At 33.3% G+C, this 12964-nt stretch overlaps 1 protein-coding gene across 3 annotated transcripts in view; it reads left to right on the top strand.

The window, feature by feature from the left end:
- The window catches only part of Eaat2 (Excitatory amino acid transporter 2), a 42175-nt gene extending 29427 nt beyond the window's left edge, over positions 1-12748 (top strand). For all 3 annotated transcript variants that reach the window (XM_065368173.1, XM_065368175.1, XM_065368176.1), the window contains exons 2-12: positions 1252-1375; positions 6107-6232; positions 6474-6687; positions 6787-6829; positions 6965-7047; positions 7186-7332; positions 7412-7645; positions 11634-11822; positions 11959-12093; positions 12242-12341; positions 12490-12748. In XM_065368173.1, coding sequence (XP_065224245.1) covers positions 1270-1375; positions 6107-6232; positions 6474-6687; positions 6787-6829; positions 6965-7047; positions 7186-7332; positions 7412-7645; positions 11634-11822; positions 11959-12093; positions 12242-12341; positions 12490-12585 — 1473 coding nt within the window. In that variant the 5' untranslated portion in view covers positions 1252-1269 and the 3' untranslated portion in view covers positions 12586-12748. The remainder of the gene's footprint in view (positions 1-1251; positions 1376-6106; positions 6233-6473; positions 6688-6786; positions 6830-6964; positions 7048-7185; positions 7333-7411; positions 7646-11633; positions 11823-11958; positions 12094-12241; positions 12342-12489) is intronic.
- Positions 12749-12964: the final 216 nt, after the last annotated feature.

The raw sequence follows: 12964 nt of genomic DNA, 5'->3' as shown, positions 1-12964 counted from the left end.
AGTGAAAATTTTTGGCAATTATTTTTTTAAAAAAGTGAGTTTGGCAAAACACGAAAATTTTAATAGATTTTCGGAAAACTCCGAGATTTTTCGAAATTTTTTGCAAGAAATAGATGCTTAGTGATTTTTGAAAAAAAAGTCTACTTTTTTGCAATTGCGAAAAAGTTACACTTTTTGGCAATTTTTGGCTTTTTCAGGTAAAAAGGCAAGATTTATTCGCAATAAAACTCTGAAGTTTGAAATTCCAATACAAACTGGGTCAAAGTGCACCTGAAATGGACTCAAAATTGAAGCAGTGGTCACAAATGACTGAGGATGAATTTAAAATCGATCCCCGGAGGTTTTTTGGGATGGCGAGGTCCAGGTGATTGAAACACGAGGCAGTTTACAAATCTCTCCTCTTCGTCACGATCACCAAAAATTCGTTCAAATTAAATCTGGTATTCTTTCACAAATTAAGCATAAATCAATTTGAAATCAAACGATTTCAGAAGCTAGTGGAAAACTCCGCCAAACACATCATTTCATCAAAACTTCGTCAAAATTGAAAAATAGCCTTTCTTTGAAAAATTGAACAAAAACCAGCTATACTGAAACATAAATATTTCACACACGAAAGCATTCAAAAATTTTCTCTCATTTTTGATAAAATCAAAATTCCTTATTTTTAAGCATCCCGTACATTTCTTCAAAACTGTCAACGTCTCTTTCTTCCTACCCTCCCCTCTCCTCTAAATAATTGAAAAATTAGTCAAAAAATTGTCAACTCTTGAAAAGAACAGAAAAACAGACGAAAATATTTCAAATTTTTAAAACAGGCTGGGAAAATCACGAATGGAAAATTGCAATGTGGTTATTTAAATGGAAAAAAGTACGACCTCAGTTGGATAAAAGCAGTTCAGAAGGACACATAAATCAAAAAAGAGACTGTTACTCAACCTTTCATCTGATCAGTAAAAAAAAAAAGACATACATTTTGAGGGGCTCTATACTTATGGTTCGTTTCAGAAATCTAACTTCCCTTCTTGATCTACAAACTAGAAAATAATCAAATTCAATTCTCATTTCGTGAAAAATTTCAATGTACTGATTTTTTTCATTATTCTAGATCCCTCTTCACCCTTTCCTACCGCTCATCATTTTATTGGACGGTAAAATCCCTGTAAATTGTAAATTTTCATCTCGCACAAACTTCAAAACTCATAAATACAAACAAAAATTTAACCTTTTTGTTCGATATTTAATTTACAGATAGACGAAGAAACGACGATGAAGCTCAACAACGACCAGATACTTCTGAACTTGAAAAATATCTGGAATAAGAACAGTTTCCTGATAAGCATACTGATCGGGGTGCTTGTCGGATGTATTTTAGGTACGTACAGCGTAGGTACAAATATTTTATAATCACACACGTTACCAGATTGTCACAAGGAGAAGAATACCACACATTTGCATATAGTATCACATGTACGATACATCGAATTGTAAGGGAACAACACGAGTATAATAATTGAATCATACAGTTCGATACATTCGTAAACAATAATATATCGCAGATACTCTTACGTCAACTTATAGCTCACGCATATGAGGAAAAATAAGTCTACCATCGAGAGATCCTACGCAATACACGAGTACGAGATACCTCTACGATAGTATATTCGTCGAGATAATGTTGATCTTAATACAGTTGCGAGTTAAGAAACCGATATAGCGACGAACTAGCGAGCCTCATTAGGAGCGAAGCTTTCGCGAATCACGTTTTCGAAAACGAACCAAGTTCTCGAATAATAGTTTGCAGAATTGCTTTACGTCGACGAATAAAATAATCACTGTCGAATTACGTTCGTTTTTGTATGCTAATCGACTCAGTCACCCACGCAATATAGCCTGTATTGTGTTTCTTCATGAGTAATGTGCCCATAGACCCATATATGCTACGAATTTCGTTACCATAATCACAATATACACTATATAGAATCCTTCGTGTTATTTCTCTAAAATAATATATTCTTTCATCGGGTAAAAATTAATATAAAATTCGAGCAAAGTGCAAAATCCCCCACCCTATGGTCGTTTTGCGGGCTGCTGAACACGCCGGGAGTTGATTTTGTTGAAACAGGCGCAACACTTGTAAGCATTTTCCAGTGTTAATGGCGAACATGTATCATTTTCCGACGCTTTTCCCTTCTTGTGCCTTTCAGCCCTTTAGGAAGCGTCGCGTCGTGTCTCCCCAGTCATCGTCGTCGGGTGTTATAAAACAACGTAACGCTATTTGTTATAAATCTGCTAACTATTTTCAAAACTATGCGCGAAGCTTTTAATTTAGGCCCTTTTACATTGTACGTACGTACCCTTTCGCGTCTAACCCTTTACCAGCACTACCGTCTTCCATTAGCGCCGAGTAGATGTACACAAAACCATACAACTCAATTACAATTATTACTACAACGTGTATTAGTTATATGTAGTACCATACTGCCAAACAATATAGTATGTACAAGCCGAATATGTACATTTCCATTACAGTTTTTCGCACACTGAAGAGTAGGTATCTCGTCGTTTTGAAATAAATAATCGTGCACATATGCGAAGAGATGAGAAGTGCTAGAGGAAATATTAACGTGTGAAATATTCGTCATCTCGTATTGGTATTTTACCTCAGAATGCTGGCATAAATACACAAGTGATCGAACTACTCCATAAAACTCCCTGAGGAGACCCAGAAGATAATGGAAACTCAAAAGCAGAGGTTGAAAATACACAACGGTTTCAAAATCAAAGAATTATGCTTTTTGAAAAAAAATACCCCCCCCCCCCACCCAAAAGAAAAGGAAAATGATAATTTTAGAAAGGTCAAGACACTGAAAATTCTGTAAAAAATTCCAAATTTAGTCTGAACAATTTGAAACCATATCACAGAACTTCTTCACAAAATGTTTGAAAATTTACATACCTATAAAAATTGAAAGTTGAAAACGAAAAAGGTGAGGGTCATTCACGTCAATTCGACCAAAAAGTGGTGAGGAGGGATCGGCGATTTTTTTGAAATTTTTCCTATGGAAAGAAAGACTTTCCAAAGGGATGACCAATGGCGCAAATCGCAGCCCTCTAGCCCTTTTTTAAAGGCTACTAGGGGATGTCAAAGTTCTCAGTGAACTTGAAAAATCATCAATTTCAGCAGTGGATTACTCGATAACCGCGATACCTACAAAAATGAAACTTTTTCTAATGTTGGGGGTTTTGAAAGGCTTTTTGGTGATATCATAAAAATGAGTGTTGCCACTTTCTTTCGTACGAAAAATTAGCTCGAAAATTTTCAAAACGTAGTTTTCATATCGTTCCGACTCTCAAAAATTCTGAAAAAAATATATTATGGACAACTTTTCATGCTGAACAACATATTAAAAAATTGGAATGGCATTATTTCGTAAAGTCGATTTAAAAAAATAGAAAGTTTGCGAAAAAATGCAATTTTTTGATTTAAAACATTAAATTTTTTTTTGATTGGTGAAGTTGACCCATTTGACCACTATTTTCACGTATCCGTTGAAAAAGTTGAAAAAAAATCTTTCACTCGATAAAATGAACTCATCACAAAAAAATCAATATTCGAAAAAATTCAAAAAATTAACGAATTTCAATTTTTTTGTTTTGAGGGTAATTTTTATCAACTTTTTCATGAAATACGTCAGAAAGAAGTCAAAATAAGACAACTGAATTTTAACATTTTTTAGATGTTTGGAATTGAAAATTGAATTTTTTCTAAATTTGATTTTTGTGATGAGTTCATTTTATCGAGTGAAAGGGTGTTTTTAACTTGAGAGTTGAGGAATCCAGTTTTTTTGAATAGAAATATTTGCTTTTTCGAACTCGAAATTTTCAATGTTACTGTGAGTCTCGAAACTGGCAAATGAGATTTTGGTAAGTATTTTGTATGGTTGAGGGCTTCCATTTGGATCAGTTTTCAAGTCAAAATTTCAAGGGATCATTCCTGAGTTTCCCCTTTAAAAGGATATTTTTGCAAGGGGGGGGGGGAATATTCAATAAAATCACTAAAAAGAAAAATATATTTCATCATCTATTCTAGAAAATTTTCCATTTTCTACAAATTTTGGATAATGTTATACATAAATTAATTTTGAAAAATTGCAACCTTTTAATGCTTGTTCTGCAAGTTTGATTTCTTTGGACAATTTTCATCATCAAATTGTCATTTTTCTGTTGATTTCAAAAAAAAAATTTCCAATGAAAAGTTATTGTTTTTTCTTAATTTCTATCAGATTTCATGTCACTTATAGCAATTCTCTAATCTGAGTAATTTTTGGAATAATTATTTTAAAACTATTTAACTTATTTTTAAAGTCAATTTTAAGAATTATTTCCAAGTGCTCGTACTCATTTTTTTCCAAAAAAAAAGTAACTTTAGTAACCAAAAAAGCTCAAAAAAATAATCAAAAAAATGACAAAACATGAACAAAACGTTTTAATACAGAAAAAAAATATCAAAAAAATCAGAACTTTTCGTTTTCAAAAATAATCTAAAAATGGAATTTGATAGAAATTTGTACGATTTTATGTAGCAAAAAACAGGATTGGCTGTCAAAAAAACAGAACAAAATTATGAAACTTTTTGATTAAAAAAAAAAAACTAGATTTTTCGACAACAACAGTGAGAATTTAATTTTGACAATTTCTGGCAAAAATCGATATTTTTGACAATTTTAGCAAAAAAAAAAGGCTTAGGTATACATTAAGTACAACAATTTTTGAAAAAGTGAAACTTTGCAGAACAATTGCAAAAAAAAACTCAATTTTTAGCGAATTTACGAGCTGAAACACCTAGCTTACTTCAGGTCATTTTTTTTGTCAACTTTAGACTTTGACTCGCCGTAGCTTTTGACCTAGATCGAGGACCCTATGTTTTTATGGGGTAATTTTGTGCAGAATTTCATCAGCTTTCCAATAATATAAAATTTTTGCAAATCTCGAAATTTGCAATTTTTGGCAAAAACGAGACTTCTTGGAAATTTACCAGGACAAAAGACAAGACTTTTTGCAATTTTCAAAAGAAAACGATACTTTTCGACAAGCAAATTTATCGACAATTTGGCTGATAAAGCGAGAATTTTTGACAACAAATCAGACAAATGCCAGACTTGGACAATTTTTGCAAAAGCATAATTTTTAGGAATTATTGGCAGAAAGTAATACTTTTCAGCAATTTTTGTCAAAAAAGCGAGATTTTTGAGTATTTTTTGGAAAAAATGTGGGCAACATTAAAAAAGGTGAGATTTGTTAGATATACTCACTATTTTTGGCAAAAAACGAGACTTTGACAGTTACAGCAAAAGGCAGGTCTAATAATTCACTGTTGATATCATTTTTTGAAATTAATTTATCTTGTTTTCTTCGAAAAAAATGACGATGACGGAGATTATAAAAAGTTGGATTTTCAAAAATTAAAAAATAAAAGAAGTAGGAAACTTTTTGCAACCAAAATTAAATTGACTTGTTATAGAAAAGTAATTATTTCAATTTTTTGGAAGTTTGAAACTTTAAGTTTCTGCAGGAGAAAGGAAGAAGTGAAGGTAGTTCTGAGAAGAGCTCAATTTTTTATCATGGAGTTTTTTCACAACAATTTTCTCATAAGACTCATAAAATCCTGAAAAAAAGTTCAAAATCAATCCACTTTTTAATAATTTAGATTCAAGTGTCGTTTATTCAACAGAAAATCTGTACAAATTCGCAGATTTAGAAACAAAAATCTCAAAATGATTCCATTTTTTCGAAACGATTCTAATAAAATTCAAACCAACTCCAGTCATTCGAGGCAAAGAGGAGAGAAATGAGGAAAAATTATTAACAAAAAAAAAAAAAAAAAACACAGTTTAAAAATCCAAAATACAACTTTCTCATCCAACCTTTTGGTTTTTTAAAACCATCAAAGTTTCACACAAGTACACCAGACCTTTCATTAAATTCATCTCACTCCTACGTCTTCCCTTCCCTCGCACCAACTCCTTTCTCTAGTAATTGTACTATAAGCATACAACGACACCTTGTATATACTGAAAAACTGATTAATTTTATCACCACGCAGGAATATGTTTTCGTTACGCCGAACTCAGCACGGATGCGGTATCAATACTGGGTTATCCGGGTGAATTATTCATGAGAGCGCTTAAAATGATTGTTCTTCCGTTCATAATATGCTGCATTATTTTAGGTACGTTTACGTGTATTACTTTATACTATATTGATACCGTATATGATAAGTTATAGTACCTATATAAAGTCGTTGGGCTCTATAGTACATACGTTAATGTATTACGTGTCGTATAATACTATACCATGATACACATAGGCCGGATTGGCTTCAGCAACCATCATCCCTCCCTCGTCTCACTCTCACCCTTAGGAATATTTCGCATATATACTTATTATTTATCGCTATGATGTATCCGCAGGTTCTGCAACATTAAATTTGAAATCCAACAAATTCGTCGCCGTCAGAGTAATCGTATTCTTTTTTCTAACCGCTTTACTCAACGCCAGCCTAGGAATAACGCTAGGATTATTATTCAAGCCCGGCAGAACCGATATAGCTGCTGGAGGGATCGAGAAAGCCTCCACTGTACAAGATACTGTCTCAATATTGGATGGTTTACTGGATGTGGGCAGGTAAAAATGGATGCATGATTTGCATTTTTTTTCTAGTCGTAATTGTTAATTACGGACCGAGTTGATTAATTAATAATCTTGTTTTTATCATCGGTACAGGAATTTAATATCTGATAATTTCTTCGAAGCTACATTTCAACAGGTAATTGCCTATCAATATCTAATAATAGAGCAAATGTGCTCTATCAATAGACGTGAATTTTTCCGAATTTCAATGCATTGAGAATACGTAGATCGATAGATTGAAAATTAATTCACAATAATATGCATTTCACAGACGTACACAGCTTATCAGGTGACCAAGAAAAATAACACAGATGGAATATCGTCAGAAATTCGTAAAAAAGTACTCAAATCGAGGTAAGAAGTGAGCCTCGATAGTGTCAAAATTACCCATTATCTTGAACTTGGCCTCAAGAAAAGACTCGAGAAGGTGGATGGACGATAAAAAAAATTAAATTTCGACTGAAATAATTTGAACAATTTCTTTTCATACAGGAGTGGAACGAATACCCTGGGTATAATATTCTTCTGCGTGTTATTTGGTTGTATTTTGGGAACCCTCGAACGTCAGAAGAAAATCCTCATCGAATTCTTCACTGCCATTTACGATGTTTTACAAAAAATGTTGCTCATTGTTATATGGTAAGAGGTTTTTCAAAGATGAATATTTTTTTTCAAGCTCATCAAGTAGGCCAGGTTTTTATAAATTTGTTCCTTGCAGGTTCACTCCACTTGGAGTTGCTAGTATAATATGCAGTAAGATAGCAACTGTTCCGAATATCTTGGCTACTCTCGAACAAGTAGGAGTTTTCACAGCTATTTGCATAGGAGGTCTGCTGTTCTATCAGCTGGTCATAGCTCAACTTATATACTTCCTTATTGTGAAAAAGAACCCGTTCAAATACTACGTCAGTATTTTATCAGCATTAATGACTGGATTTGCCACAGCTTCCAAGTGAGTTCATAAAAATATGTGTATCTGTATACGAAGTACGAAGACTGTAAAAACTCTTTCAAAATTCCTCCCCCCCCCCAAAACTGCACATAATTTTTATTAACCATGTTGAAGGTTGAAATGAAGAAAATATAACAGGCTATTTTGTCATATTTTCTTCTATCCCAAATAAACAAAATTAATTTATGCGTAGAAAAAACTCGATCACGTATGCAGGTTCTTCAAAATTTTCAATTGATCTTGTTTATGTTTGCAAAGTTGCATCATTTTCAAGATTTATAGTAAGAATTCAAAGTCGAGAATTTGATTAAAGTGGACCTTGACTCTCCCTCCTGAAACTATTGCTAACAATTTTAAATGCCTTCCAGAAAAAATTAATTTTTTGATTGAGAAATTCGAATTATGAATCGATTATAGGGCAGGCGAATCACAAATTCGATCCATGGTAAACTGTTTTTGTGGAAAATCACCGGAAATTTTCTCAATTTCTGAATTATTGATGATCTGAATTGATTAAGACCAAATTCGAGTTGATTTGGAGTCTCCAGCTTAAGTTCATTTTTCTTCAGCATTTTTATTGAAATATGTAGCTGGGTAATTCTCAAAAAAAGGTAAAAATCGTGTACATGGCAAATTTCTCAAAGGTTTTAGCATGACATTTTTTATTTTTTTTTTGGTCCATTCGAGGATTATCCCCCACACATTTTACATATGGTATTGAGATTTTTAGCCCCTCCTTTCATTGGTGTACATTCGATTTTATACCCCAAATGTCCTTCGACTTGGCTGTCACACGCCATGTTTTTGAAAATGAATGTTATAAAGTGTCATGAACTTTATTTTTTTGGGGAAAAATTGACACATTCTCATTATTATAGAACGCGAAGGTCCATTATTGTGCAAATTTCAATCGGAATAAGTCCATAGGAAGCTCACATTTCACATTTGAAAACTATCACACACTTTTTGCGCAAATTTTAGAGCAATTTTCAATTATTTTTGGTAGCTTCCCAATCCAACATTTTTTTCTGGCGAGTGGCTGCACTGGCTCACTGTTCTCATAAAAATGTTACCCCGCGCAATGCTATTTTCAAAATCTACGCAATGGCTCGTTCTGATCGTACTTGTCTCTGAAAATATGATATTTCGCAAAATCGGTGTCCTTCGGCTTGCCTTTTTATTTACCCTGATGAACCCGCCAAAAACGATAATTGAGAAAGGGAAGTTATTCTACATGATAAGTACACATTTATTACGTGTTAAAAATCGAATAATGTCCAGTAGGTAAGGCTAGAAACGAAAAAACGTTGAGATTGTCCTTCGGCTTGTCCAGCGCTCATTTGTCCTTCGACTTGGCCAAATTTCAGACAGCTGTACTTTAATCGCGCTAGTCGACATATTACACGATAATACAAGCAAAATTTGACATTTTCTCCCTCCCCACACCTCACCTCTACCCCTACCAAAAAAATAAGGCCAGATTCGAACTCTGCGGCCTGAAAAACATAAATCGACATATTACACAATAATATAAGCAAAATTTGACATTTTCCCCCTCCCCACGCCTCACCCTCCACCTCTACATAAAAAATAACTCCAGATTCGAATTCTACGACCTCGAAAACATATCAATCGACATATTACAAATCGATGAGGGTCGAATCCTAATTATCGCTGTTTTAGGGGGGCCGGGGTCCACAGCGGGGGGGATTGAATTGAGGCCAACACTAGAAAAGGGATCTGGGACACCTATACAAATGATTCCCACTTGAAATTTTCCAAAAAAATGATTTTTGTTTTTCGAAATTATGCACATCAAAATTGACCTTTTTTTTGAGAATTACCCAGCTGCTTTAGAAGAAATTTTTGTGATTAACTTCAGGACCTGAAAATGTCGATTTGAGCGAGTGAATCCCAAATTTGAAAAGGAACTCATTTTACGGGTTGAGAACTGTTTTTCTGGGAGAGAGGAAGGGGGGGGGGGGGTAGTCAAAATTGCTCAGATGTTTTTGAGCTGAAAAAATGCTATCTATTTTTTGGTGGAAGCTTCAGCATGCCTCGAACGAGGTCACAATCGATTTTTTGGGGCCAGGAAAACAATTGATCTGAATCAATTTTCATTTTCATAATCCTCCAGATTATTTTTTTGTAAAAAAAAAATATAAAATAATTATCGTTTTTCTCAAAAATTTACCCAAAATCAAAAAATTAACCTGTAGGCTCAAAATTTGGTTCTGAGATGTGAGGGACATATTGTTTCAGTGGGCCCAATTTCGGTTCAATCAAGGACTTTATGAATTCTCCTATCCAGTCAAAGTTTATGAAAACCACTATTTCAAGGTCTTTTCTGAATTTTGACACATGACAATCTAAACGAGATTTTTTTCCAAAAAAATTTCACTCCCAAAAAGACCAGTGCGGATACCCATGTTTTTAAGGGAACCCAGATCAAGATTGACCTTGAAGCCCTTTTTGTTTTGAAAATTTTAGATCTTCGTTTGAGCCAATCAGATTGAAACGAAATTATAATTTTCGAAAGTTATCACTCAGAAAAAAATACCTACCTTAGATGGCCAAATCTGCACCTCAAAACCAAAAAATATCAATGTTAGGATTTTTGGTGATTTTGATTTTTTGCTTTCATTCTGTCAAGTTGTTGGTTTTTATTTTTTGAAATTTTCTGAAAATTTCGGTCTGGGAGTCTCCTAAGTTGAAAAGAAATTTTAAAAGGCGATGAAAAAAATCTTGTTGAAAATTCCAACATTTTTTTCTGTCACTGTTCTTCAATAAAATAATGATCCCAATTTCCAGAAAAAGCCTCTCATAGTCCTCCTCCAAATCGAGCCACCCTACGTTGAAAAAATCAATTAAATGCAATACCTACAACAAATTTCAGGGAAAATTTTTTTTAAAAAATTGCCCCTTACAGGTCCATAATTATTTTAGATATCCAAATCTATCACTACAATAAGAAAATCTTCCCTAGTTCCCCAAATTGCGTTGGCCCTGCTCCAGCATAAATCCTCGGGCTTGAAAAAAAAACGAGAAAATAAAATGACTGCAGATTTTTTTTCTCAATATTTCATTTTTATGCAAAAATTGCTCTCAACGATCCACTTTTCAAAAAAACTGCTTCTGATGGTCCCTCAAACATTTTGTAGTCTTCTTGAAAAAATTTTTAAACGAGAAATTCAAGCAATTTTCCTTAAAGTTAGGGAGTTAGGGGAAGCTTTTTCTTAAAAAGGGGATTTTTTAGACAAATTTTGAACTAAAAGTTTAGTTTGAAAAACTCTTCAACTTTTGACTATATAGTTTTTTTTAGATTTTTTTGATATTCATCCAAAAAATTTTTTTTTTTTTTTTGGGGTGTTTATAATTACAAGATTATTACACCCGTGTTCGCTAAATTGTGAATTAATCACATCAGACAAACTAAAAATTACTCCTTGCCCCCTCAAAAAGAATCGTGAGCCCGATTTTTTCCTATTTAGAACGTGTCAAATTTCAGGAGCTAATTTTTTATTGGCAAATTTTGAAATTTTCAATTTGGCTCACGAATAATACATTTATATTGAGTATCCTATTTTCAACCTTCTTAACCTACCGGGGGCAAGTTTGAGTCGCCTTGCAGTCTCGAGTGGACTTTTCAATTCATATACTTAATTAGTTGGACAATATTTACAAAGTGACCCCAATAAAATTTTAGACAGCCCTAACAAACTCAGATTATAATGATGATCGTGACTCTCTAAATCAATTAGGGAACAAATTTTCCAAAATTTAAAAGCATCTTTTTTCGACATTTAGTCAATCCGAAAATTAAAAATACCGAAATTTTAAAAAGTATGCCTTGATTTGAATGGGTAGAATTTTCCAAAATCAATTTCTGCTAATTTAAATCAAGACCTATTTTTTTTTTTTAATTTTATTTTCAGCTGATAAATCAAGTACATATTTTTAATAACTAATCTCTGTATTTCAATTACAGAGCCGCTTCCCTACCAGTCATGTTCAAAGTTCTAGACGGTATCAATATGAATAAAAAAATCACCAATTTCGTCCTACCCATCGGAACAATTAATTTGAACGGATCTGCTCAATTCATGGGCATAGCCATGGTATTCCTCACTCAACTGGAAGGACGATCTTTAGGTGTAAATGATATCATCACTCTAATGTAAGCAACATCGAATCGAAATCATAATATACTCGTACATATCTTGATACCAGCATCAAGAACCACTCACTCGACTCATTTTCTTTTCAACGTACCTAATGCATAAAATTTCAACAATTTTCAACATTTTTCACAGATTCTCTTGCACATTCGCCAGCATGTCTTCGGCGGCCATTCCAAGCGCCGCAATAGTAATGGTCACTATGTTATGCAGCGTTGTAAACATACCAGCAGAAAACGTCGCACTTTTACTTTCAGTCGACTGGCTAATGTAAGTTATTCGAATATACTCGCACATAAACATATGTAAGCAAAACATCACAGCAACATGTTGGTTAGCTCTTCAAATAAACATGTATCGTATAATTACATCTACACGAGCATACGTATAATAATCGCGATATAAAAACCCATTTCAGAGACCGATTTCGAACAGCAACCAATGTCTTAGGAGACTGCTACACCGTGGCTGTGGTCGAGCAACTTTCACAAAAAGAACTTAAAGCAGAAGATAACCAGGTGAGCAAAAACAACGTCGTAAAAAAAATCACATTACTCCTCACAGGTCAACATAGTCTACGTAGAGTTGAGTCTAGACAAGACGAATGTTGACAATCTAAGCAGCTAATCATCTACCTATACTTGTTATTATGATTCTGTTCGATAGGATAAAGACATATTACCGGAAGAAGTGGTCAGCGTGGAAAGCACATCAGAGGGCAGAACAGACAGCCCGAAAAGTAATACTCCCTCGATAGCGTGATACTGATTTTTAATTTAAATTGATAATAATTTATTGTAAGTTTTCATGTTTTGTTAATGTGTAAGACGTAAGTAGGATTTACTACTAATTTTTTGTAAATAGTTTTTTTTATATTTTAATGTGTTACTGTAATGTGATTTTTTTATACTATTTTTATTTATTATTTTCTGTTTTTCATTTTCTTCTTACGTTAAGAAATTAAATTGACTATGAAAAAAATCACTTTCATTGTTGAAATTTCAGAACGAAAACGATAATCTAATATTTCTAAATTACGTAAATATCTGTGTAGGTAATTCAAGTCTATTTCGTAAAAAAAAAAAACACGAAATTTTCGTGACTTTTTTTTTAGAATACCCTAGCTTTTTCCCCTCATCAA

Source organism: Planococcus citri, chromosome 5, assembly GCF_950023065.1.
Source record: "Planococcus citri chromosome 5, ihPlaCitr1.1, whole genome shotgun sequence".
In the NCBI taxonomy this organism is placed as follows: domain Eukaryota; kingdom Metazoa; phylum Arthropoda; class Insecta; order Hemiptera; family Pseudococcidae; genus Planococcus; species Planococcus citri.
Note: the sequence above shows the minus strand (reverse complement) of the source record. Positions and strands in the feature narration are given on the sequence as shown.